This window comes from Pelophylax lessonae (genome assembly GCF_965119305.1).
Source record: "Pelophylax lessonae genome assembly, chromosome: 5".
NCBI classification, from domain to species: domain Eukaryota; kingdom Metazoa; phylum Chordata; class Amphibia; order Anura; family Ranidae; genus Pelophylax; species Pelophylax lessonae.
Window position 1 is genome coordinate 516,733,355 of NC_138772.1, and position 23,287 is coordinate 516,756,641.

General features: G+C 41.7%; 1 protein-coding gene across 1 annotated transcript in view; it reads left to right on the top strand.

Annotated features, from left to right (window-relative positions):
• FER1L6 (fer-1 like family member 6) overlaps nucleotides 1–23,287 on the top strand; it is a gene marked incomplete at its 5' end in the record, with an annotated part of 316,530 nt that overhangs the window by 152,399 nt on the left and 140,844 nt on the right. The window contains 6 exons of the mRNA XM_082257934.1: nucleotides 2,251–2,434; nucleotides 9,253–9,373; nucleotides 15,868–15,968; nucleotides 17,593–17,683; nucleotides 20,187–20,303; nucleotides 21,299–21,451. Coding sequence (XP_082114060.1) covers nucleotides 2,251–2,434; nucleotides 9,253–9,373; nucleotides 15,868–15,968; nucleotides 17,593–17,683; nucleotides 20,187–20,303; nucleotides 21,299–21,451 — 767 coding nt within the window. The remainder of the gene's footprint in view (nucleotides 1–2,250; nucleotides 2,435–9,252; nucleotides 9,374–15,867; nucleotides 15,969–17,592; nucleotides 17,684–20,186; nucleotides 20,304–21,298; nucleotides 21,452–23,287) is intronic.

Here is a 23,287-nt window from a genome sequence, read left to right on the forward strand (position 1 = left end):
GTGTGTGTGTGTGTGTGTATGCCTTGTTTGGGTTCTCCTATATACTGTTTAAGACAAAAAGGCCATAAAAATTATAATAAGCCTAACCCAGAAGGTGGAACTTCTTCCCATTGGTTGGGGTAGATAACAATTAACTTGTGTAATTGGGCAATCACCTCTTTTAACCACCATGTATGTCCTGGAGCAAAAATATGTGGTAGAAGTTATTATAACTAATTTGTATTAAAAAAAAGTCCATATTCTCATGGTGCAGGCATGGACATCTGATATTTCTGTTATATATCTTTGAAAGGTTCAGATCTGGTAACGCCGTTTAATGGGTATGCATTATTGATGCCGTATATATATTTTAATTAAGAATAATTGATTTATCTATATAATATCTAGTTTGATACACATTAACCTGTAAACATAAACTTTTTGACACATGGGATATATTCAATCAGAATATTATCTACTAAAAGGTTATTATGCTAGTAACAATGCAATCATGACTTGGGATAGGACATAAAATATGGAATATAATCTGATCATCATATACTACTATATAACAGATATAAATAATGTCTGTGTAGTATGAGTTGATGACAAGAGAGAAAAAAAAAAAAACATTCTTCTGATGGCTTCTTTGTTGTTTACTTTCCCAGATTTGAGACAATGGTCTGTTAATTGGGTAACCCATTTTACAACTGTCTCTTTGAGGTCTGTTAGGAGATGACTTTGTTTATAAATCTTCCTCCACGGTTGTCTCATCTGGGATCAGCAGTTTCGTTGGTTGTGTTTTCCAGGGTATTATATTCAGGCTCTTCAAATATACTTTTTTCGATGACCATAGAATATAGTTTGCTATCTCAAGGGTTAGTAAACATCAGCTTACCACTCTTCAAAAAGAACAAAGAAAACAGAAACATGACGCCTACCTGAGGAATTTCTTGTGAAGGCCTCAAGTTTAACCCTGTCTTGGGGCTTATTCGGCTCTCAAATCTTCCCATGCGATTACGAAAAATATGTCAATTTCTTATGTAGCAGGTTTTCCAGGCATTGGGCCTGATGTGGGTCTGCCATTGTTACCGGTTACCTCTCCAGCCCATGTGAGCTGCCACCCTGGGTGTGAGAACTGAGACATTGACAACTCCGGCATCTTTGGTTTTTGTGGTTTTATTGTAATAAAGGGGATGGGAGAAGGGAATGAGTGGGATACTCCTTTAGGCTTAACTAGGTACAATTAGGGACTTTATCCAGAAAATGTCTGTTAACGCTGCCTTGACGTCAGCCGATGCTAGCCAGCGCTCACTGACGCTTAGAACACACTGTATCTTGACTGAAGTGCTGAATCCTCGACTCTAGTTTCAGAAGACTCAGGACTGTGAAGCATAGAACTACTGACACTGCTGCACTGCAAAGTCACTGACCGCTCTCTCCAGCTGGCACTGTCTTGAGGAAGCTTGCTGTGAATTACTGTATAGCGGCAACTCTCAACTGGTACTCTGCACAATTCAGGGCCCAAACCGCAGGTGCCCTCTTTACACTTTTAGCTCTTCAGGGTCCACTGACTAGATACCCCCTTTACATCTAGCTGACACTGGATCCCAGAACCTCCTCCGGAGTGGTCTCCTCTCACTCTCCAGACAGACCCCCAGGGGCAATCCTCAGTACTCACAATCTGTGTAGGTTTTCCTGGGACTGAACCCCTCTCGCTCTCCGCTGGTTCTCGGCACACCGGATCCCCTCAGCTCAACTCAGCACTCTCTGGATTCCCGAGCGACACCTTGAGACATCCTCTTCCTCAGACAGGAGGAGAGACAGCCGTTCTCTCTCTCCTGGGACTCTGCTCCCGCCAAAGACGCCGGGTCACGCGCTTCCCCCAAACTTATACCCACTCCCAGAATCCATTGCAGCATAATCTGCCTTCTGGGGTAGTTACAAGCTTGAATGTGTCCACTGATTGGGCTTCCTCCACTGCCCTATGAGAAGCCTCTCACAGGAGCCAGTGGGGAGACTTCCCCTTAAGCAGGCACACCTGGAAACCATGACACCCTAACCAAAATAAATCATGGCCATGCTGTTAAGCAGACAAGGCCCACTATACATTTACCTAGCACCTACCTGTAGGGTGCTACACCTACAATAGTTCTGACAAGAGGATTCGCATGTTCTAATTCTTTGCACAAATATGGCACATGTGTAAATACGTACTGCTGAAATGATAGCAAATGCTTGGAAAATATAACTGATATAGAGTATTTACAGGCAATTATGGAAATGTTCTTGATGGGGTGTCACCGCACAGCAGCAAAAAGAAGACGTCTGATGCTGAGGACTTGGAAAGTGCACCGCTACTACAAGCTGAGGAGGGGAATGTCTCTCATGAAATCTCAATGTCATATAAATCAGTTACGATGCCAGAGAAGCCTCTCATAACAGATGGAAACAGGTACAAATGATAACACAACCAATGCATGCACTTAAAGTGATTGTAAACCCTCACCTTGTAAAGCAACCCATTCCGTTAAAAACAGAAATAAAAGGTAAAACATTTTGTGTGTAGATATGAAAAACCTAAAAATAAATACCGTATTTTTCGCTTCATAAGACGCACTTCCCCCCCTCCCCCGCAAAAAAATGGGGGGAAATGTCTGTGCGTCTTATGGAGGGAATACTAAGTCCCTACGGGCACTGATCTGGAGTCTCCCCGAGATGTCCACGAGTCTCCCCGCGGTGTCTCCCGGCTCAGCTGTTATGTATGAGAACGGAGCCGCTACTTCTTGCATAGGTCTGGCTCACAGGTGGAGTGATATCAGATACCCTCCGCCTGTGACAGGAGGAGCCATACACTGGAAGCAGTGGCTTTGCTCTGTACTGCAGCCGCATGCTTCCCGGGCTCAACCACAATCCCACCGTCATTCTGCTATAGGGCGGGCGGGATGTGGTTAAACAATGTAATAAATAATTTTAAAAAGTGTAAAATAAAAGAATTGTAAATTATTTATTACATTGTTTAATTATTTAAATGTTTTATTTTTTTTTTTACAATTTTTTATTTTTTTACAGGACAGGGAATCCTGTGGGGGTGGCACAGTGAAAAGGGGACATACGGACACGGGGGGGGGGGGGATCAGAAGCAGGCAGGGGGATCGGTGTCAGAGAAGCAATTACAGGAATGATGGCTTGTGTCTGTGTCTCTCCCTGCAGCAGCTGAAAGTTGTCAGGAAAGGGATAAACTGGCTTTCAACTGCTGCAGAGAGCCACACAGGGCTTCCTTCTGTAACAGATTTCCCATCCTTTTGGGGCCCCCCTGTGTGCCTGGGCCCCCATACAAGAGGACTGGTGGTCCCCCCCTATCAGCGGCCCTGGATTTAACTTCCTGACGCCTTGCCTGATCAAAGAGCTGATATTACATCTCTGTCTCTGCATTTCTGTCTCTGCCCTGCCTTTCAGTCTGTCTTTAGTGTGGAAAGCTTTCCCTAACACCCATATGTCTTTTATTACCTCTATTTGATTTATTGACCAAAATTCCCCCACCCTATCTGAGTATGTTACTAAGTTCAACTCAGCCATTCCGGCCATAGTGACATGGCACTTTAACTAAGGCACAACAAACAAAGTAACTACAGGCAGTACCATCTTAAGAGCATTAAAGGGCCCCTGGCAATGCAGTGCAGTGGGGCCCTGCCTAAGTAATCACCCACAAGAAAAAAAAAAAAGCAAATTATCGATAAGGCAATATTTATTACTTTAGCAGTGCCAGGCTAATGACAGCTTCCAAGTTGGGTGGCTGGGTCCGGTGAACACACACACGGATGGGAGTCAGACTCGGCATTCCTACAGTTGTGGGCTCCCCCTCCACGGCCCAAGTGGCCTGACAGCAGAGCAGGGCCGAAAGGCCGAAAGGCGCTCTCCATATGTTAAGTTCAGCAGCGGGATGCACATGGGAATTGGGACTAATGCTTGGTAGGGGGTGGGTCACTGGGCCAGTGGGGCCCCCCCAGTGTGCCCATTCGGCAAGATGGCCCTGACTACAGGCAGTCTGCAAGGTTATCTGTATTCTGTTATTTAGTTTTTCTCTCTTAGGCCCCTTTTTACATTTGTGCGACAAGTCCTGCCCATGATTTCCAATGAGTACCGTTCATACTGTATCTGTGCGACTTCAAAGTAGTCCCTGCACTACTTTAGTCCGGCTTTGATGTGACTTGAGGTCTATAGACCTCAGGATTACACAGACATTGGTTCAAGTTGCGCTGCAAATTCGGGTCAAATTTGCGTCAAACAGAGGTCATACAATGTGAAAGGGACTTTACACAGTCTGCTTCCAACTCTCTCCACCCTCCTACATTCTCTCTCTGTGTTAACGCTTCCTGCAGTCAAAAGTGCTTTTTTAATGGAGGATACAAATTCTCCCTCCATGCTGCCAAACTAACATATTCTGCCACTCCTATTAACTCTCTATTTTGTCTCCCACTTCCTCCACCTACTAACTCACTTACTGCCCGCAAGATTAGGTAGACATGTGCAGTTCGTTTAGTTCCGAATTGAAATTCGGACAAATTTTTCGTTATTTATAAATTCCGATGTATGCGAATTTTCAAATTACAATAGTAACGAATTTAAACGAATCCGCAATAATGAAACAACATTTTGGACGAAATTCGAATAGTTTTCTAAACAAATTTAAATAGTTTTGGAATCTAATTCAAATTTCTGAAGAGAATAAAATAGAATAGAAAATAAAGGAATATAATAGAAAAGATTAGAAAATAAAAGAATATAATATAATAGAGTAAAACAGAACAGAATACAAAATACAAAATTTGAATAAAAAAAAAGGGGATAGGATAGAATAGAATAGATTAGAAAATAAAAGAATACAATAGAATTAAAAAAAAACAATAGAATAGAATAAAACAAATATAACCATTTCCCAAAATTCAAATAAAATAAATTTGAATAGAATAGAAAAGAATATAACCATCTTCTGAAATTCACATTTCAAATATAATAAATTTGAATACGATAGAAAATAATAGAATAAAATAATAGAATAGAAAATAAAAGAAAGGAACTAAAAAGAAAAAATAGACTAGAAAGAATATAACCATTTCCCAAAATTCAAATAAAATAAATTTGAATAGAATAGAAACAAATAGATTAGAATAGAATAGAAAATAAAAGAATATAATTGACTAGAATAGAATAGAATATAATAGAATAGAAAAAACTATGGAAAAGAATAGAAAGGATATAACCATCTTCCGAAATTCGAATTTCTAATAGAATGAATTTGAATTCTAAATGAAATTTAAAAGAATAGAATAGAAAATAATAGAATAGAAAATAAAATAGAATAGAAAGGAATAGAATAGAATAGACAATAGAAAAGTAGAAAAGAATAGAATAGAAGGAATATAACCATTTTCCGAAATGCAAATTTTGAATAGAATAAATTTGAATTCGAATAGAAAAGAATGTAATAAAAAAGAATAGAAAATAAAATAAAAGAATAGAATAGAGAAAACAATAGAATATAATAAAATAGAAAGAATATAACCATCTACCAAAATTCGAATTTCGAATGGAATAAATTTGATTTTGAATGAAATTTGATTAAAATGCAACTGGAATGGAATTCGATTCAAATTTGAATAGTTTTAAATTTTCCAAATTCGGTCAAATTGAGTTCAGTTCGACCGAATTCGGAAAATTTTAATTGATTTGAATTTGAATAAACGAAACAAATTCCGAAAATTAATTAAACACATTTAACTATTCTAATTTATATAAATAGCGAATCGAAACAAAACAATTTTTTTGTTCTGCACATGTCTAAGATTATGCCCCAGTTCACACTTAGGCGCTGCGAATTCGGTGTGAATTCAAAGCTGTACATGATACAAATTTGCATTGCGATTTCTGCTTGTCATATGCTATTTTAATAAAAAAAGTTAGTTTGAATTTTCAAGAGGAGTGGTCACATCTGCGATTTTTTTTTCCATAAAATCTAGAGAAAAATTTTTTTTTCCAGTGATGTGAACACTGGACTGCAATTTGCACCGCATACATTATGTGTGAACAGCCTTCACTGGAAATAATGCATTTTTAGATGACTTGCGAATCTATGCTTTTCGGATCGCATCTAATCCACATAAGTGTTAACAGGGGCTGACAATCATAAAAAAAGGACTGATGCAATTAGTGATGACATCTCCTCCACCTACACGCCATGTCTTCCACAACATTTAACACTTTCCTATTTTGACGGTTACCACAGAGGAGGTCACTAAACTTTTTTCTGAGGTAGACCTAACCACCTGCCCCCTGGACCCCTTACAACTACTATGGTCACCTTCTTGCTCTATTCTATAACCTCTAAAGCCCCGTACACACGTGTAGAAAATTGGCAGGGAATTTTCGTCCAACGACCGATCTGCCGATTTTAGGCTTGTTAGTATGATGCTTCCGACAACCGACTCCGACTTTTCGGCCGAAAAAATCTGGTGTGCAGGCTATAAAATTTTTGTCTGCCGTCAATACACGGCCGATTTTCGTGCAGTCAGTACAGATTTCGACAGGGAAAAATCAAAGTCTGGGCATGCTCAGTGAAGAAATAACAAAGAAAGCAAACCAACACATGACATCACTTCTGAAGTAGATTTTTGTTGGGCGAGAAATCGTGTGCAGTCTAGGCACATTCCAACCAACAAAACACCACTCTGGACAAAAGACGGACGATCGGTCGGCCGATAATCATTGCGTGTGTACGGGGCTTAAGTCACATCTTCAACCTCTCCCTCTCCACTGGCATCTTCCACACCCCTCTAAAATAAGCATTAGTCACCCTCATGCTTAAAAAGCCCTCACTGGTCCCCACCTGTTTGAAGATGTTAAGACCCATCTTCTTGTTCCAGTTTACCTCCAAACTTTTTGAATGCCTTATCTATAACTGTCTGACCTGTTGTCACACTGATTACAACCTTCTCTATTCCTTACATTCTGGCTTATTCTCACAACACTTCACTGAAACTGCATTTGTAAAACTCATATACAACTTACTAACTGCTAAACCAATGGTCACAACTCCGTACTCATAGTCTTAGACCTTTCTGAAGCCTTTAGTGCCACCACTTGCTTCTCCTAGAAAAACTCTACTCCCTTGGCCTCTAAAGGCCCGTACACACGATACGTAAATCGGAAGTAAAATTTCTTCCGACGAACGATCTGCCGATTTTCGGATTGTTAGTACGGTGCTTTCGACAGCCGATTACGAATTTTCGGACAACAAAAACTGGATGTGCGGGTTATAAAATTTGTATCGTATGTCAACACAAGGTCCGATTTCCGTTTAATTAGTACAGTTTTCGTCCAAAAAATGATAAGAGCAAGACTAGGCATGCTCAGAAATGAAAGAACACATACAAAACAATTCAACACATAACATCACTTCTGAAGTAGAATTCTGTCGTACGGGAATTTTCATATGAAAGTAATCTCTTCACTATCCACATGAGACTAGCATGCAACAAAAAACGGACGAAAGATCGTCCGATAATCGTGTGTACAAGGCTTTAGACTCTACGCTTTCTTGGTGCTTTTCCTGCCTATCTCAACACACCTTCATTGTCATCTACTGTACAGCTCTAGAAACAACCCATTGGCCTGCACTGGCTATCCCTCCTTCAGTCTATCATAAATGCTGTGTATAAAACACTAAGGGTCCTTTCACACGGGCTTTCTGCCCAACGGACAGATCCGTCTCCGCTAACTTTACAGAGACGGACCTTTGAGATCCCCGCTCTCCTCTATGGGAGATCGGATGAAAACGGACCTCCTGTCTGTTTTCATCCGATCCTATCTGATCCTCCAGATGGATGGAAAATAGTGTTTCCATCTATCTGGATTTCACAGACAGGATTGCATCGGAGAGCAGCGGTTGTCAGCGGATATGTCACCGCTGACATCCGCTGCCCCATAGGGGTGCATTGAGCATCCGATCAGGTCTGCCTGAAAAACTGACAGGCAGACCTGATCAGAAAGCCCTCGTGAAAGGGCCCCCTTAGTGTGTTTGCAGCTTACTAATGTTTTTGATGCGCAAACGTTTCATTATATCTATCATGGATGCTGCTGCTAGTCTTATTCACCTTACCAACTATTCAGTGAAAGTTGCCCCCTCTGCTGAATGCTCCATTGGTTGCTAGCCCAATGTCTAAAATGTATCTTACTAACAACCAAATACAATGCCATCCACAATTCTGCCCCACTATATCACCAAACTTAAAATATCAACTAGCCATGTGCAATTGGTTTCGTAATGAATCAAAATTCAGACAAATTTTACATCTTTTGGATGCATCTGAACGTCCGAAGAAAAAAAATAACGAACTTCAACTAATACAAAGGAAATGACGAAAATAAGGAATGAATAGGGCATGATTCATAAATTTTTTTAAAGGTCTAATGAAACAGCGGACAAAAAACAAAAAAGATATTGGGGGGCACACCCTAAATGCACAATTCTCAGGTTGGTGGTGCTAAAAGACCAATATACAAATTGAACAATATAATAGCCCACACATACACAGAAAAAGTAGTTTTCAAATCTTGCAAGGCTATTTAAAAACACCTGCACTTATTAAAGCGGAGTTCCGGCCACAAAAACATTTTATCAATGAACATACCCCCGGGACAGTCAGGGCTAGTACATTCCACAATGGCTAGCCTCTGATCTGTCCCGGTTCGCACTTACCTGCAAGAAGAAATACTCACTTAAAAAATTTCTTCTACAGCGTTGCCATCTTCTTTTTTGGCAGATTACAGGGGTTTTACTGGTTTTCATTGGTCACTTGTTAACTCAAAACGCCTGCACAAAAACGCTGCAAAAATGCTACAAAAACGCCTATAAATATTGCAGCGCCTAGATGTGAACAGATCCAAAATGTTATTGAGAGGCAACAAAGAAAAATAGGTGTCCTCCCCTGCCAGGCAGAACTGTGCTTTGTGGCAGAGCTAAATTATTCTCAGGACTGCATGGACAGATTTACAAACCTGTTGTATTTTATTTGTGTATTTAGCTGTTTGCCTGAAGTACAGCTTGAACTGTGTTATCTTCGCAGCTTCCATCTGGGGCAATAAAGCAAGCTCAAAGCCTCATCTTGTGTCTACTCTAGAAGATGTTATCCTAAGACAAAACTTCCACCTTCCCTAATTGCAGAAATGAACCCCGGTTTACAATGCATTTCCAATTTGTGTTATGTCCCACAGGAATTACCACTACTTGGCATTTTATGAAAAAAAGCCGTGCATCTATGTGAAAAGTACTTGGGGAGACCAGACATTCAGACTGTACACGTCCAATGTGCTCCAGAAAATGGCGGACCAACTGGTAAATACATTTGAATGGATTTATTTTTACATTATACTTATTTTTTTTTTATTTGTTTGGAGGTGGAGCTGGTTGGCTTTATCTCTGGCACTTTTTCTATTACTTCCCTAGGGGCATTGATCTTTGTGATGGCATAGTTCTATCATAGGGGGTGACAGATGTTTACCAGGTATGACAGATGCTAGTACTGGGTAAATCCTCAGATGGTCAGAGCAAAGAGCACACAGAAGCAGAGCCCTTATGTTGGAAACCCATGGGATGTTTTGTTTTCAATCAACCTAGGGGGCAGATCACTGTACTAACACATCCAATGATATTGTGGCGATCTCCCTGCTGAGCTATTGGGATTGATTAACTAAAGGCAAAACGACTGTGCACTTTGAAAAGTGCAGTTGCACTCTGCAAGTGCAGTTGCTCCAGAGCTTAGTAAATGAGCAAAAGCTCTGCTGACTTCCATGATCCAATCATGTGCAAGCAAAAATGCTGTTTATTTTTCATTTTCCATGCATGTGGTTGGGTACTCTTTGCAAAGCGAAGTCTTACCTTATTTACTAAGCTCTGGAGCAACTGCTCTTGCAGAAGGCAACTGCTCTTTGCAAAGTGCAAAGTCTTTTTGCCTTTAGTAAATAAAACCCAATTGTGTACTGACAGGGGAACTGCCCCCGCCAGAACACAGTGATCAGCGCTTGCAGTTATTGGCTGTGAGCGGTCATTGGATGCTGGTTTTCCAGAACGTGTGTTTGAAGCCCCGCTTTTGTCGGACAAGGAGCTGTACGCATGAGCCGAAAGTCAGCCAGTAACTGCCAAAACACCCACTTTTGGACGATTTTCGTTCCATGTATACCTAGCTTTAGGCTGATGATCAGGCCAAGTTCAGACAAACCGATTCTAACAAGCATTCAGATTCTAGACAGCTAAACAAAGCAATGTCTGACAAAAGACTAATGATCAGGATAAGCATAAACAAGCTGAGTGCAAAATTATTCAGCCCCTTTACTTTCAGTGCAGCAAACTCTCTCCAGAAGTTCAGTGAGGATCTCTGAATGATCCAATGTTGAACTAAATGACTAATGATGATAAATAGAATCCACCTGTGTGTAATCAAGTCTCTGTATAAATGCACCTGCACTGTGATAGTCTCTGAGGTCCGTTTAAAGCGCAGAGAGCATAATGAAGAACAAGGAACACACCATGCAGGTCCGAGATACTGTTGTGGAGAAGTTTAAAGCCGGATTTGGATACAAAAAGATTTACCAAGCTTTAAACATCCCAAGGAGCACTGTGCAAGCGATAATATTGAAATGGAAGGAGTATCAGACCACTGCAAATCTACAAAGACCTGGCCGTCCCTCAAAACTTTCAGCTCATACAAGGAGAAGACTGATCAGAGATGCAGCCAAGAGGCCCATGATCACTCTGGATGAACTGCAGAGATCTACAGCTGAGGTGGGAGACTCTGTCCATAGGACAACAATCAGTCGTATACTGCACAAATCTGGCCTTTATGGAAGAGTGGCAAGAAGAAAGCCATTTCTTAAAGAGATCCATAAAAAGTGTCGTTTAAAGTTTGCCACAAGCCACCTGGGAGACACACCAAACATGTGGAAGAAGGTGCTCTGGTCAGATGAAACCAAAATCGAACTTTTTGGCAACAATGCAAAACGTTATGTTTGGCGTAAAAGCAACACAGCTCATCACCCTGAACACACCATCCCCACTGTCAAACATGGTGGTGGCAGCATCATGTTTTGGGTCTGCTTTTCTTCAGCAGGGACAGGGAAGATGGTTAAAATTGATGGGAAGATGGATGGAGCCAAATACAGGACCATTCTGGAAGAAAACCTGATGGAGTCTGCAAAAGACCTGAGACTGGGACAGAGATTTGTCTTCCAACAAGACAATGATCCAAAACATAAAGCAAAATCTACAATGGAATGGTTCACAAATAAACATATCCAGGTGTTAGAATGGCCAAGTCAAAGTCCAGACCTGAATCCAATCGAGAATCTGTGGAAAGAACTGAAAACTGCTGTTCACAAACACTCTCCATCCAACCTCACTGAGCTCGAGCTGTTTTGCAAGGAGGAATGGGCAAACATTTCAGTCTCTCGATGTGCAAAACTGATAGAGACATACCCCAAGCGACTTACAGCTGTAATCGCAGCAAAAGGTGGCGCTACAAAGTATTAACTTAAGGGGGCTGAATAATTTTGCATGCCCAATTTTTCAGTTTTTTATTTGTTAAAAAAGTTTAAAATATCCAATAAATTTCGTTCCACTTCATGATTGTGTCCCACTTGTTGTTGATTCTTCACAAAAAATTACAGTTTTATATCTTTATGTTTGAAGCCTGAAATGTGGCAAAAGGTCGCAAAGTTCAAGGGGGCCGAATACTTTCGCAAGGCACTGTAGGATAAATTAAATCAGCAAGGATTTATATTCATCAGAGTATACAAATTTGTGCCAGTAGAACCATTTTTTGAAGAATTTGTCCTGATGGCCTCACTCAGTGGCCACCAGATCCTCAAGCTCATTATTTTCACCAACTTTTTTCAACCAGATGGCTATGGGCGATGCCTGTGCCTGTTTCCAAAAGAGTGGAATCGATTTATTTACCGCGTTGATCAGGAGTTAACTTTTGTTTTGTTTTCAAATAAAATGGTACATGCTGGAATTGCCCTATATACCATGACATACAGAGTACAGTGAACTAGAACGTGCCATTCAGTCATCCCAGAACTTCTAACTACTTGCACTTTCTATTCCCTGGGAACTCTGTAAAGTACATTTCTGCAGTTTCCACATTAATTTGCAATGACTGCGGCATTTTTCCTGCCTAGTAATGTGAAAATGTAATGTTTTGTACTAGACTAAAGGGTAGAGGAAAATGAATGAATGAAGCCAAGTAATTAAATTAGCAATATTCATGAACACCAGGGCAGTAAAATTGGTATGGAATCAAACTAATATAGTACTGCAGGGCTAGAAGGCCCCAAGAACATTTGGTGGGTGATATATCCAGTACAGCATAGGCACTTGCAGTAATATGTAAGTTTTGAGGTCAGCACAGTAATGTTGGAAATTACCTGCTACAAAGAAAGAAGTTTCTCTAAAACTTTACCGACATTGAAGTCAACTTTGAGATGAGATAAACCAGCTCACATCACAGTTTCTTATTTCAGGGACTATTAGTACTGTGCATCTGCTGTGGACATCTTTAGGGGGTTCCCATCCCTGCTGGATTTCGTATTTATTTTGTATTATACTGAATGTAACAAGAGAAGATAAAACTAGTGATCGACCGATATCGTTTTTTTAGTGCCGAAACGGATACCAATATTTTGGTCATCGGATAGCGGTATCGGCCGATATTGGCCGATATTTTCGGACATTTAAAAATTTTTATTTTTTGTCACAGGTACTGTTGTGGAGGGATCTGGGGGTCTAAAAGACCCCAAACCCCTCCTCTGCACTTAAAAGCATTCAAAACAGCCAAATTTGGCTGTTTTTGAATTCTGTCATTTTTTTTAAATCTGGCATCGAATAACCGGATGTGATGTCATGACGTTTTTTACATGGAGACCCGATCAGAGCCGAATGCAGCTTTGATCAGGTCTTCTCTTCGGCGGCCGTGGAGGTAGGATGCCCGGGTCTCCCGGTGGGACAGGAGACCGGGTGAGCCACAGAAGGCGACGGGAGGGGGGATGTCCCCTCCCGCTGCTTGTAATGACAGTCGAGTGGCTTCTTAGCCGCATCGGTTGTCATTAAAAGACAGCCGACCGTCGGCTATGGACGCCGGTACCAGGGTGATGCCTCTAGCTGCAGGCATCACTCTGGTACAGCACTTTCCTGGAATATCAGCAATATCGGTAACCTCAGGGGTTCCGATTCCGATATATCGGGGAAAGTGCATATCGACCCCCGATATATCGGCTTTGCCGATAATCGGTCGATCCCTAGATAAAACACACAAAGGTGAAAAGGAACACCCAAAACTCCTATGCAGACAAGAATAGAGTTGGGAAATATAACATGGAGATCTCACTATTGGAGCATCCAAACCATATAAGAAGCCAGGAGTAGACTTAGGCCACAAGGTTCCACCATACAAGGTTAATATCACTTTTGGGTGGATTGATGCATTAAAGGCCAACTGCAGGCAAAAAATGTTATTTTAGTTTTGGATAGAGTGAGGAAAAATCAGAACCTCAGTTAAGGCACGACTTACTTGATTTTTGAACACATGCTGAATCCCTGGAGCCCTTAGTACTCCTACAGACCACTTTTTATTGGACAGGGTGACAGCAGACTGGATTTAGAAGCAGTTTTTCCTCCACATTGACTTAGGCTTCATGTACCCTAGCAGCTCCTAAACTTGAGTTGAGTTTAGGAGCTTTTGAGTTATAGTTTAGGAGCTTTTGGCATTTTTTTTTTTGCCAAAGCTCCTAAACTCAACTCTATAAAAGCTCAATCTACACAAACAACAAAAACATACGTGCTCTGTAGGCTGAGAAGAGGAGGGCATATGAAAGAGTAAGTTCTGGTTAAAATGTCCATAAAGTTCAAGCATGAGTTGATTGCTGGACAATGGAGAAATACTGGCTGTAGAAGGCTGCAGGCCCTGAGGAGAGCTAGAAGGAACTCTGTGGAAATATACAACAAAAGAGAAAGGAGAGCAACGCCATCTAAGTGCAGTATAAAAGATGCGTTTAATAACAACAGACAAATGCAAACTCACAGAATGGGCAGGATGTGTCAATCTACACATAGGCTTTTAGCAGAGTTTAAGAGCTGCTACGCTTAGGTGAGCTTCAACCTCCCTCTCCTGAACGCAGAAGAATCGCGTTTAGGGTAGGAACATTTTGACCGCCGGCCCCGAGAAAATGCAAAATGCGTTAAAAATGCAATTTTGCCAAGTTTTGTACTGTATCTTCCCAAAGCCCTTGTAAATGTAAGCAGGGTGTATATAAAGCCTGTACACAAACCTATTTACACTGGTATTTTCTTACAGGACGGGCGGTCCTCTTTCACATAAAAGTGGTCCCAGCAGCGGATTCACTGTGGGATCACTTTTATGGGCGGTGGATCCACTGCATCCCAGTTGTTTTCTCCCACTTACCAGAGCCGTCGGTAGCAGGGAAAGCAATCCGGTCCGTTGCAGTCCCAGGCAGAAAGCTGCTTGAGGGCAGGATGGCCCCCACTCGACTCTATGGCCTTGGAGGACCAGAGCGACGTCAAACGTCCCTTCCTCCCAATGGCCTTAAAGGGTACATTTTTTTTTTTTTTTGCTTTTAAGTGTAGATGTGAAATGTGAGGTCTTTTTGACCTCAGATCTCACATTAAAGAGGACCTGTCTTGCTTATTTATATCACAAGGGATGTTTACATTCCTTGTAATAGGAATAAAAGTGATCAAAACATTTTTTTTTAAGCCCCCGTTCACATGCAAGCGAGGCTACTTCGCACCGCGCCGCGACCTCGGAGCGGCCGCCACGGACTTCATAACATTGAAGTCTATGGCGGTCGCCTCCTGGTCGCCCCAAAGAAGCTCCTGACCCTTTTTTTAAGTCGAAGCGACTTGTGTCGCTCCTATTAGAACGGGTCCGCAGCTTCCCTATGGGAGGCGACCTGCGGCGACCTGTGAGGCAACCAGGTCACCTCACAGGTCGCCTTAGTGTGAACGGGGGCTAAAGGGACAGTGTACAAATAAAAAATAAAAGGTAAATAAATAAGAAAAAAAAATGTAAAGCGCCCCGTCCCTCCGAGCTTGCGCGCAGAAGCGAACGCATACGCAAGTCGCGCTCACATATGAAGACGGTTTTCAAACCACACATATGAGGTATTGCTGCGATCGGTAAGAGCGAGAGCAATAGTTCTAGCCCTAGACCTCCTCTAACTCTATACTGGTAACCGGGGGAAATTTTTAAAGTGTCGCCCATGGAGATTTTGAAGTACCAATGTTTGTCGCCATTCCACGACCGTGCACAATTTTGAAGCATGCCATGTTGGGTATCTGTTTATGCGGCGTAACATTATCTTTCACATTATAGAAAAAAATTGGGCTATCTTTACTGTTTTCTTCGTTTTTTTAATTCAAATTTCCAAGACAATTGCGTTTGCAAGACAGCTGCACAAATACGGTGTGACATAAAGTATTGCAACAATCTCCATTTTATTCTCTAGGGTCTCTGCTAAAAGAAAATATCATGTTTGGGGGTTCTAAGTAATTTTCTAGTAAAAAATACAGATTTTAACTTGTAAACAACAAGTGTCAGAAATAGGCCGAGTCTTTAAATGGTTAAAGGTCTTGTACTCACAAATGTACTTGTAAAATGTAACAAATCTTTCAGAAAATACAAAATCTCTCTAAGATTAGGCTTGTGCTTTTGAAGGGTGCACCCCATTCTACAGAGATACAAGGGTACTGCTGCAGCCGTGATGTTACCTTTTAGTGATAGCAATAGGCAATGTGCTAACATTTATTTTCTTTTTCAGGAAGAGGGGTTGGAACACATGAAGGAGCTCATCAAGATCTCTAATTTTGCACCAGAAGAAAAGATGAGGGAGGTTCTAACAGATTTTATTAGCCAGAGCAAGTATGTTTTTCCTATCTGTGTATGTACTGCATTCATTTTAATAATCAACTGGTAGGGTTTTAGCATGACACAAAATTTGCACAATGTTCTTTGCAGCTTTTGATTATCCTTTGCATGCTCTTGATTGGAGGGTTGTAGAGTCCAGATGTAGGCAATATACAACCCCCTAATATAGAAAGGACATTGGAAATTACATTTGTTCAGGGCAGCACTGCCGTAGGTTGCAGCAGTGGAGTGAAGCAAGACTTCAAGTAGCCATAAGTTGACCCCGGTTTGACTTTCTAGGGAGGTTTCAGACCGTTTAGGAATACCCTAGTGGTGATACAGAGCACTTGATTATCCCACATTTTCCAAGTTGTGGACAGTCCTTCCTACTATTTTTAGGAGAAGAAGTGATAGGTAGAGAGCTGGATCATTCTCAAGGCAACCTAGGCTGGAGCTTAGGGCCTGATGGATATGCAGAAGGTCCATCCAAAAGTTCCAGCAGTAAACCACAGGAGAGCACATGTGGCCAAACCTGTGCCCTTGCCTGCTACTTCACAGGAGACATGTTGGTATTTAGTGTATGATGGTGTGGACCATGCCAGTACAGACAATGCAGATGGGACAGCTTTGGTCTCTGCCAACTGAAATTGTAAGGTTGTCATTAGTAAGACCTCATCTGGAATAAGCAGTTCAATTTTGGGCACCAGTTCTCAAAAAGGATATTGGGAAACTGGAGAAAGTGCAGAGAAGGGCAACCAAACTGATAAGAGGCATGGAGGAGCTCAGGTATGAGGAAAAGATTGGAAGAACTGAATGTATTGTCTCTTCAAAAGGGGGGATATGATCAACATGTATAAATACATAGGGGGTCCATATAGTGAACTTGGTGTTGAGTTATTCACTTTAAGGTCATCACAGAGGACAAGGGGGTCCTCTTTACGTCTAGAAGAAAGGGGATTTCGTCTCCAAATATGGAAAAAATTCTTAACAGCAAGATCTGTGAAAGTGTGGAACAGACTATCTCCAGAGTTGGTTCTGGTCAGTTCCTTCCCTAAATTGCTTTAAAAAAGACCTGGAGTCTTTCATAGGTGTACATAATATAAATGGGTGGTATCCTTTTCAAATGGAGCATGTAAAAGCACTTCATAATCAACATTTATTGTCAAAATCATGCTAACAAAGTGTCTGAAAAATTGTCACACTTATCCAGGACCTTTACTACTTAAAGTTCTGAATGGTTCAGGTTGACTTTAGCCTAACACTTAAAATGAACCCTTTGCACTTAACCTTGTTGCAGAGTGTGATCACTGGGTGCAGCGGAGTCCATTCAGATCAGACATTGTGGAGTAACAGGAACTGGCTTCTTTATTGGAACATAACACAGAAAGCAAAAATGTCACTTCACTGTAATAAGAACAACAGACAGGAAGAGATAACTAACAAGTTCAGTACAGTGTACAGGAAATTACAACACATCATAGATAATGCATAGCATATCACTGAGCATTAGCGACATCTAGTGTCCTATTTATGAACTGCAGTTAATCTGCTAAACTGAAAGCTGTTGTATCTCCAACAAACCTGACCTCTAAAACTTAACATGTCACTTATTTGTAATCCTCAATCTGTCATTGTTCAGGACATTCATCTCTGCCGCAGAGAAGAAAACTAAACTAGCCGATGCAACGCTCTTGGATAAGAAGAGAGTTACACTTTGTAAGCAAGAACTGGTAAGACATCTTTCTCTGCAGAGAGCCCAGAGTGTACTGGCAGGTTATATTTCCATCTGTAGGGTCACCTCATTGGGATTAGGATTTAGATAAACATATTGTTTGTGAAGTCTTGTGAAGCAAAGTTGCAGTTATCACAGACATACAGTACAATGGCGGTTGGCCCGCCAATGTCTGACTGACAATAAATCTAAAGCAGCCTATATACTTTACCCCCGTACCCAAAATTCTTTAGTTGTGGTCTTGTGGACAACTGCAACAAACTGCATACAGAGCTTGTAAAATTCCTATGTACCCTTTTTCTAGCTCATACAGGGCTCAATATTTGCAAACACTGTGAAGGATTCAAACATAATTTAGGTCTACAAAAGGCTGTCTGTACGCTGGATAGTTTTCTGTCAATTTTCTCCATTTTCCATCCATCGGGAGTTGAAAAAATTATTGCATGTAATTACAAGCAACAAAGAGATCTACTAAGCAAATGGTTGATTGACCACTAGAATTAAATCAATTGTGAAGTTGAACTGGTCAAAAAATTGACAGCTTAATACAGTTTACTAAATATAGAATTGAAAGCATAAAAAACGATGACGGTGTCTAAAGTCTGGTACACGCTATTTAATTTTTTTCCGTTCAACCCAGCAGGCTGAACAAGAAAAACGGAGGAACTCGGGAGTAGCTCGCTGTACTAACCATTGTGCTGTTAGTACAGTATTCTGCCCACTGAGCTATTGTGACAGGGGTTCTGACAGGGGGACTGCCCCCAACCCCTCAACCCCCCAGGAGGACACTGGCCATTGGCTGCCAGCGCTGATTGGATGCCGATTGGAATGTGGGTTCTCCAGCATGCCCATTCGACAGATGCTGGCTGTTCAACCAGCTTTTGCTGGACAGGCTGATGTGCACACGGGCCGAATGTCAGCTGGTTTCTGTTAAACCGGCCCATACCGGCCAATATTCAGCCCATATGTACCAGGCTTTAGAATGCAATCTGATTTTTCTACGGGTATTCATCAGAACAATTTAATTTCCATCTCCTTTCCGTTGATCAAAATAACAATTTTGTGTCTGTGATTGCTTTGCATTTTTGTTATTGTTTGTGTATGTGTGTGGTGTAAGACAACATGGGCAAAGCTGGGTAAAAAGTTACTGAGGATCCTGCCACATGGAAAGTCCTAGCAGTGTAGCAGTGCCCATGAGCTCATTGCTTACACATCATTCTTGCTGTCAGTGGAAAATAAAAATTCAAACAAAGAGAAAGCCCCCATTGGGGGTGGGACTATGTAGGCTACCACACATCCAATTAGTATAAAAATATAATTGTATTTAATACATTAAAAAGATCAATGCTTGATCATAGTGAGAAGTATCTTACAAATATGCACAACGTCAACAGATATAGAGACAGATACATATATATATAGTCTAAGTCTTTCCACTGTTTTGTCCCTGGATAGGGTTGTTATGGTGCCAAGATGTCCCTGGCACTGGCTCACCATTTTTGAATAGTTTAACCCCAAAGTCTGTATTCCAGCACCAATCTCCCAGCATCCTGATTCCAGTTTAGAAATCTCTCTAAATTGGAAGGTTGCTGCAGGGCTAGCCAGTGGCGCCTCTGATTGGCTGAGAGCGGTTAGCTGACACTCTAGGCCATTTATTGACTTATACTTGCATACCTTTTTTCAAGCCAGTTTTATGAATAGGAGTCACTGGTTGGCTGAGAGCATTAGCTGACTGCTTTCAGCCAATCAGAGGCGCCACTGGGAGATCGACGCTGGAACACAGACTTTGGGGTTAAACCATTAGAGAACGGTTTAATCCCATAAGGTAACACAGCGCTCAGGGACCTCCTGACACCATAAAAACTTAATTTTGACGAACTAACTGTTCCTTTAACATTTGTAGTCTTGTAACAGTTAGCTATTAATATTTGATTTTTTATGTTGGAAGGTATCTTAAATGTTGTTACCATGCAATCTTTTACTGTTCTGAATTGTTAATTTATTTTTTTATTGTTGAATCAAAATTCTTTGGTAAGAATAAAATATAAAATATGCATTGAAAAGTTTTTTCTCTATCTTTTCTTCTTAACGTTTGGTAGTAATATCCCAAAAAATTCTAAGAAGTATCTTTTTTTTTTTTTAATCTCATGTACGAAATGTGAGAAATACTGTGTGTATATATATATATCATACAGTCACTCAATAAACACATACCACATACACTGCATATATCATTTGATGAAATATGCTTATAAAATAGTTTACCATTTGCCATTAAAAAAAAATATATATGTCCCCGGATTTCATTTTAAAAATATGGTCACCTTAATGTGAAAGCGACAAACATTTTTTCAAAAAACGACAAGTCTTGCATTCACAAGTTTAGAGAAGTTTTTAAGGGGCATAGCACAGCCAGGTTCATACTCCCTCACTCACTGCTCAAGCTGCGGCTTGGCTTAGCTGGGGTGACCCTTTAAACCCATGTCTCTTATGCCTTTCAGGAAGGAATGTCAAGCGAAGCCAAAACAATTATACAGCAGAAGAAGAAGATGTCAATGATTGAGATGACCAAAGAGATGCAAAGTTTCATTGACAGGCTCAAGTTTCTGGTGGATGAGGTATGCAGTGCTGCAGCTAAACATCAAAACAAGTGTTCTTGCAGTATATCAGCCTGTTGTCGTGGCCCCCCCCCCCCCCCCCCGGAACCATAGCTGCAGCGTAACTTGCTGACATGCATCACAGAATATGCTGTGTGAGGCTTTACACCCCTAATCACTGTCACTCGCCTTTACACGCATACGCGTATCACGCGCATAGGCTCATTTCGAAACATAAAATTTAACATTCTGAAAAATACCCCTATATGTGTGCGAATGTTGACGAGAATGTCGGTGGTTATGCATGTAAAGTTGTGCATAGCCGCCTTTATTCTCTGATTAGATGAGGGGGAGAGGTGGGGCAATGACATCGCTATCTTACCTTCTTCCTATCAGAGATCATTTTGCAATCACTGAGAAATTGTAAAAAGTACTCTAAATGGCGCCTTTGCCTGGACCCAGAAGCTATTAGCAATCACTGTTGTAGCAGTTCCTTCGACAGTGATTATCTGCTTCCACAGGGATCTGCCAGGTATGGCACATACATATTTACATTGGTCCAGGTTGGACCAATGTAATCATGCAAGAAAGCCATAGCTGGAATTCTGCTTTAAGAGACAATACCCACAAATATTGTACAGTGGCTGGACAGTGCAGCTGCAGATGGCAGTGGGCATTAGCGTGAAACTGCAATAAAAGGCTACACCAACCACCTCTAAGTCCAGCGGTCTGAACCCCACTTTGTGCATGTTCTACACCCCTCCCCGCTTGCCCCAGAGTGGCAAATTCCCATCCGCCAAGGCACCTTATCTATCTTCAGAGATGTCTGGAGAGTCACAGACATCAAACATGCATCTGCATCAGGTGTTATGAACGTGCTTGTTGCAGGTCACTGACTCACTAAGCAAGGATTGAAGAATAATGACGAAACCCTGGATCATATACAAAATCGACAATGGCAGCTACCAAACTATTCCATAAGTGCAAAATCAAAGTTGTCCTTCTTTCTTCTGCAGCCACAACACACAGTGCCCGACGTCTTCATCTGGCTCCTCAGTAACAACAAGCGAGTGGCCTATGCTCGGATACCAGCCAGAGATATTCTGTACTCCCCAACGCCTGAAGAGAAAGGCCACCACTGTGGAAAGCTCAAGACACTTTTTTTTAAAGTAAGTAGCTAATTTTCAGAGAGCTGTGCTCTAGGAACAAACAATTCAGGATCTAACCTTTCCGTAACATTTGTTTCTTAGCACATTTTGTTAAATATAAAAGGCAGCGGTGCTCAACCCCTTTGACTTGGGCACCCTTTTGAGGGTTAGACAGTTACCCAGGGCTGTATACAGACAACATGCTGCCCCAGGTCCAAATAGTGTTGCCCATTTGTAAAAGCCCCACCCCCAAAATTATTTTAATTTAAAAAAATGCCGGAGTGTGGTCATTGGCTGGTCCTAGGCTGGGTTTACTCTTGTCTGGTGCTTTACGTACAGTTGTCGGATACTTTTGACTGTATCCCTTGCACCCCCACCCCTCTAAATTCTTGAACCTTGTAACTCCTCTTAGGATCCTGTGCACTCTTCCCCCTACAGTTCTGAGCCTCCTGATTTATCTCAGCATCCCCCGTATCTCCTTTGTTCTATCTGTAAGAGACTATTCACATTTGTGCAACTTAAAAATTGTGCAATTTCCAGTGTGATCTCACTCTGCGACTTGATGCAACTTTGATGTGATTTTGATGCAACTTTGGATGAGTGCGACTTTGTTACGGCTTTGACCATTGTGATCGTTTTGTGTGTGCTCCACAAAGTTGTTAGACATGTGCATAACGGAAAAAATAGTTTAGTTTCATTTGGTTTCTTCATTTTCAAAGGAATTCCACATTTTCAGAACGATTCAAATTCAAATCAGTCGAAAATTAATCGAACTATTTAAAGCCGGCCGCCGCGCCCTAAACAACTGATGGCTCATCAGCTGTCAGCGGGTTTCCCCACTGACAGCTAAATGTAAGAAAAAATAATGCCAGCAATGAAAAATAAATGGAATAAAATGGCCCTTCAGGTCTGGTATTGACTTTAAGGTAAACCCTACGCCAAAATAAAAAATAAAAAAAATGGCGTGCCCCTTCCCCCCAAGATCAATACCAGACCCTAATCCAAGTATGCAGCCCAGCAGGTCAGGAAAGGGAGGGCACGAGCGAGCACCCCCCACCGAACCTTACCAGGCTACGTACCCTCAGCAGTGGGGGGTGCTTTGGGGCCCCCCAAAACACCTTGTCCCCATGTTGATGGGGTCAAGAGCCTCTTCCCCACCCCAAGGGCCTCTTCCCCACTATGCTCTCGGACGGGGATGTCACAAGGGGGCGGTGCCACCCAGTGATGTCACTGGGTAGCACCGCCCCTTAATGGATTTACTCCATGGGACATTTTTTTTTTACTAAAGAAATAAAAGAATTATCAAAAACTTGTGTTGTATTTTTACTTACTTTTTACACTTTTTTGGTGATTGAGTAGGGGTACCATGTACCATGTACCCCTACTCATTCAAATGGGGGTGGGCAGGATCTGGGGGCCTTCCTTGTTAAAGGGGACTTCCAGATTTTGATAAGCCCCCTGCCAGCAGACCCCCGAAACCACCGGCCAGGGTTGTGGGGAAGAGGTCCTTTGTCCCCATCAACATGGCAGAGCCTAGTATGGTACAGGAGGGGTGGACCACTCGCTTGCTCCCCCTTTCCTGACCTGCCAGGCTGCATGCTCAGACTAGGGTCTGGTATGGATTTTGGGGGGACCCCATGCCCCAATTTTGGCATTGAGTTCCCCCTTAAAATCCATACCAGACCCGAAGGGCCTGGTATGCATTGGGGGACGTCATGTCATTTTTAAAATGTTTTGTTTATTCCTGGCATTCACATGTCTTACCCAAATCACATCTGTATCATGCAGGTTTGACTTTCATGTGACTTTTGAGGGTTTATATTGAGGTCCTCAAGCCGCATAGCTATTTAGGAATTG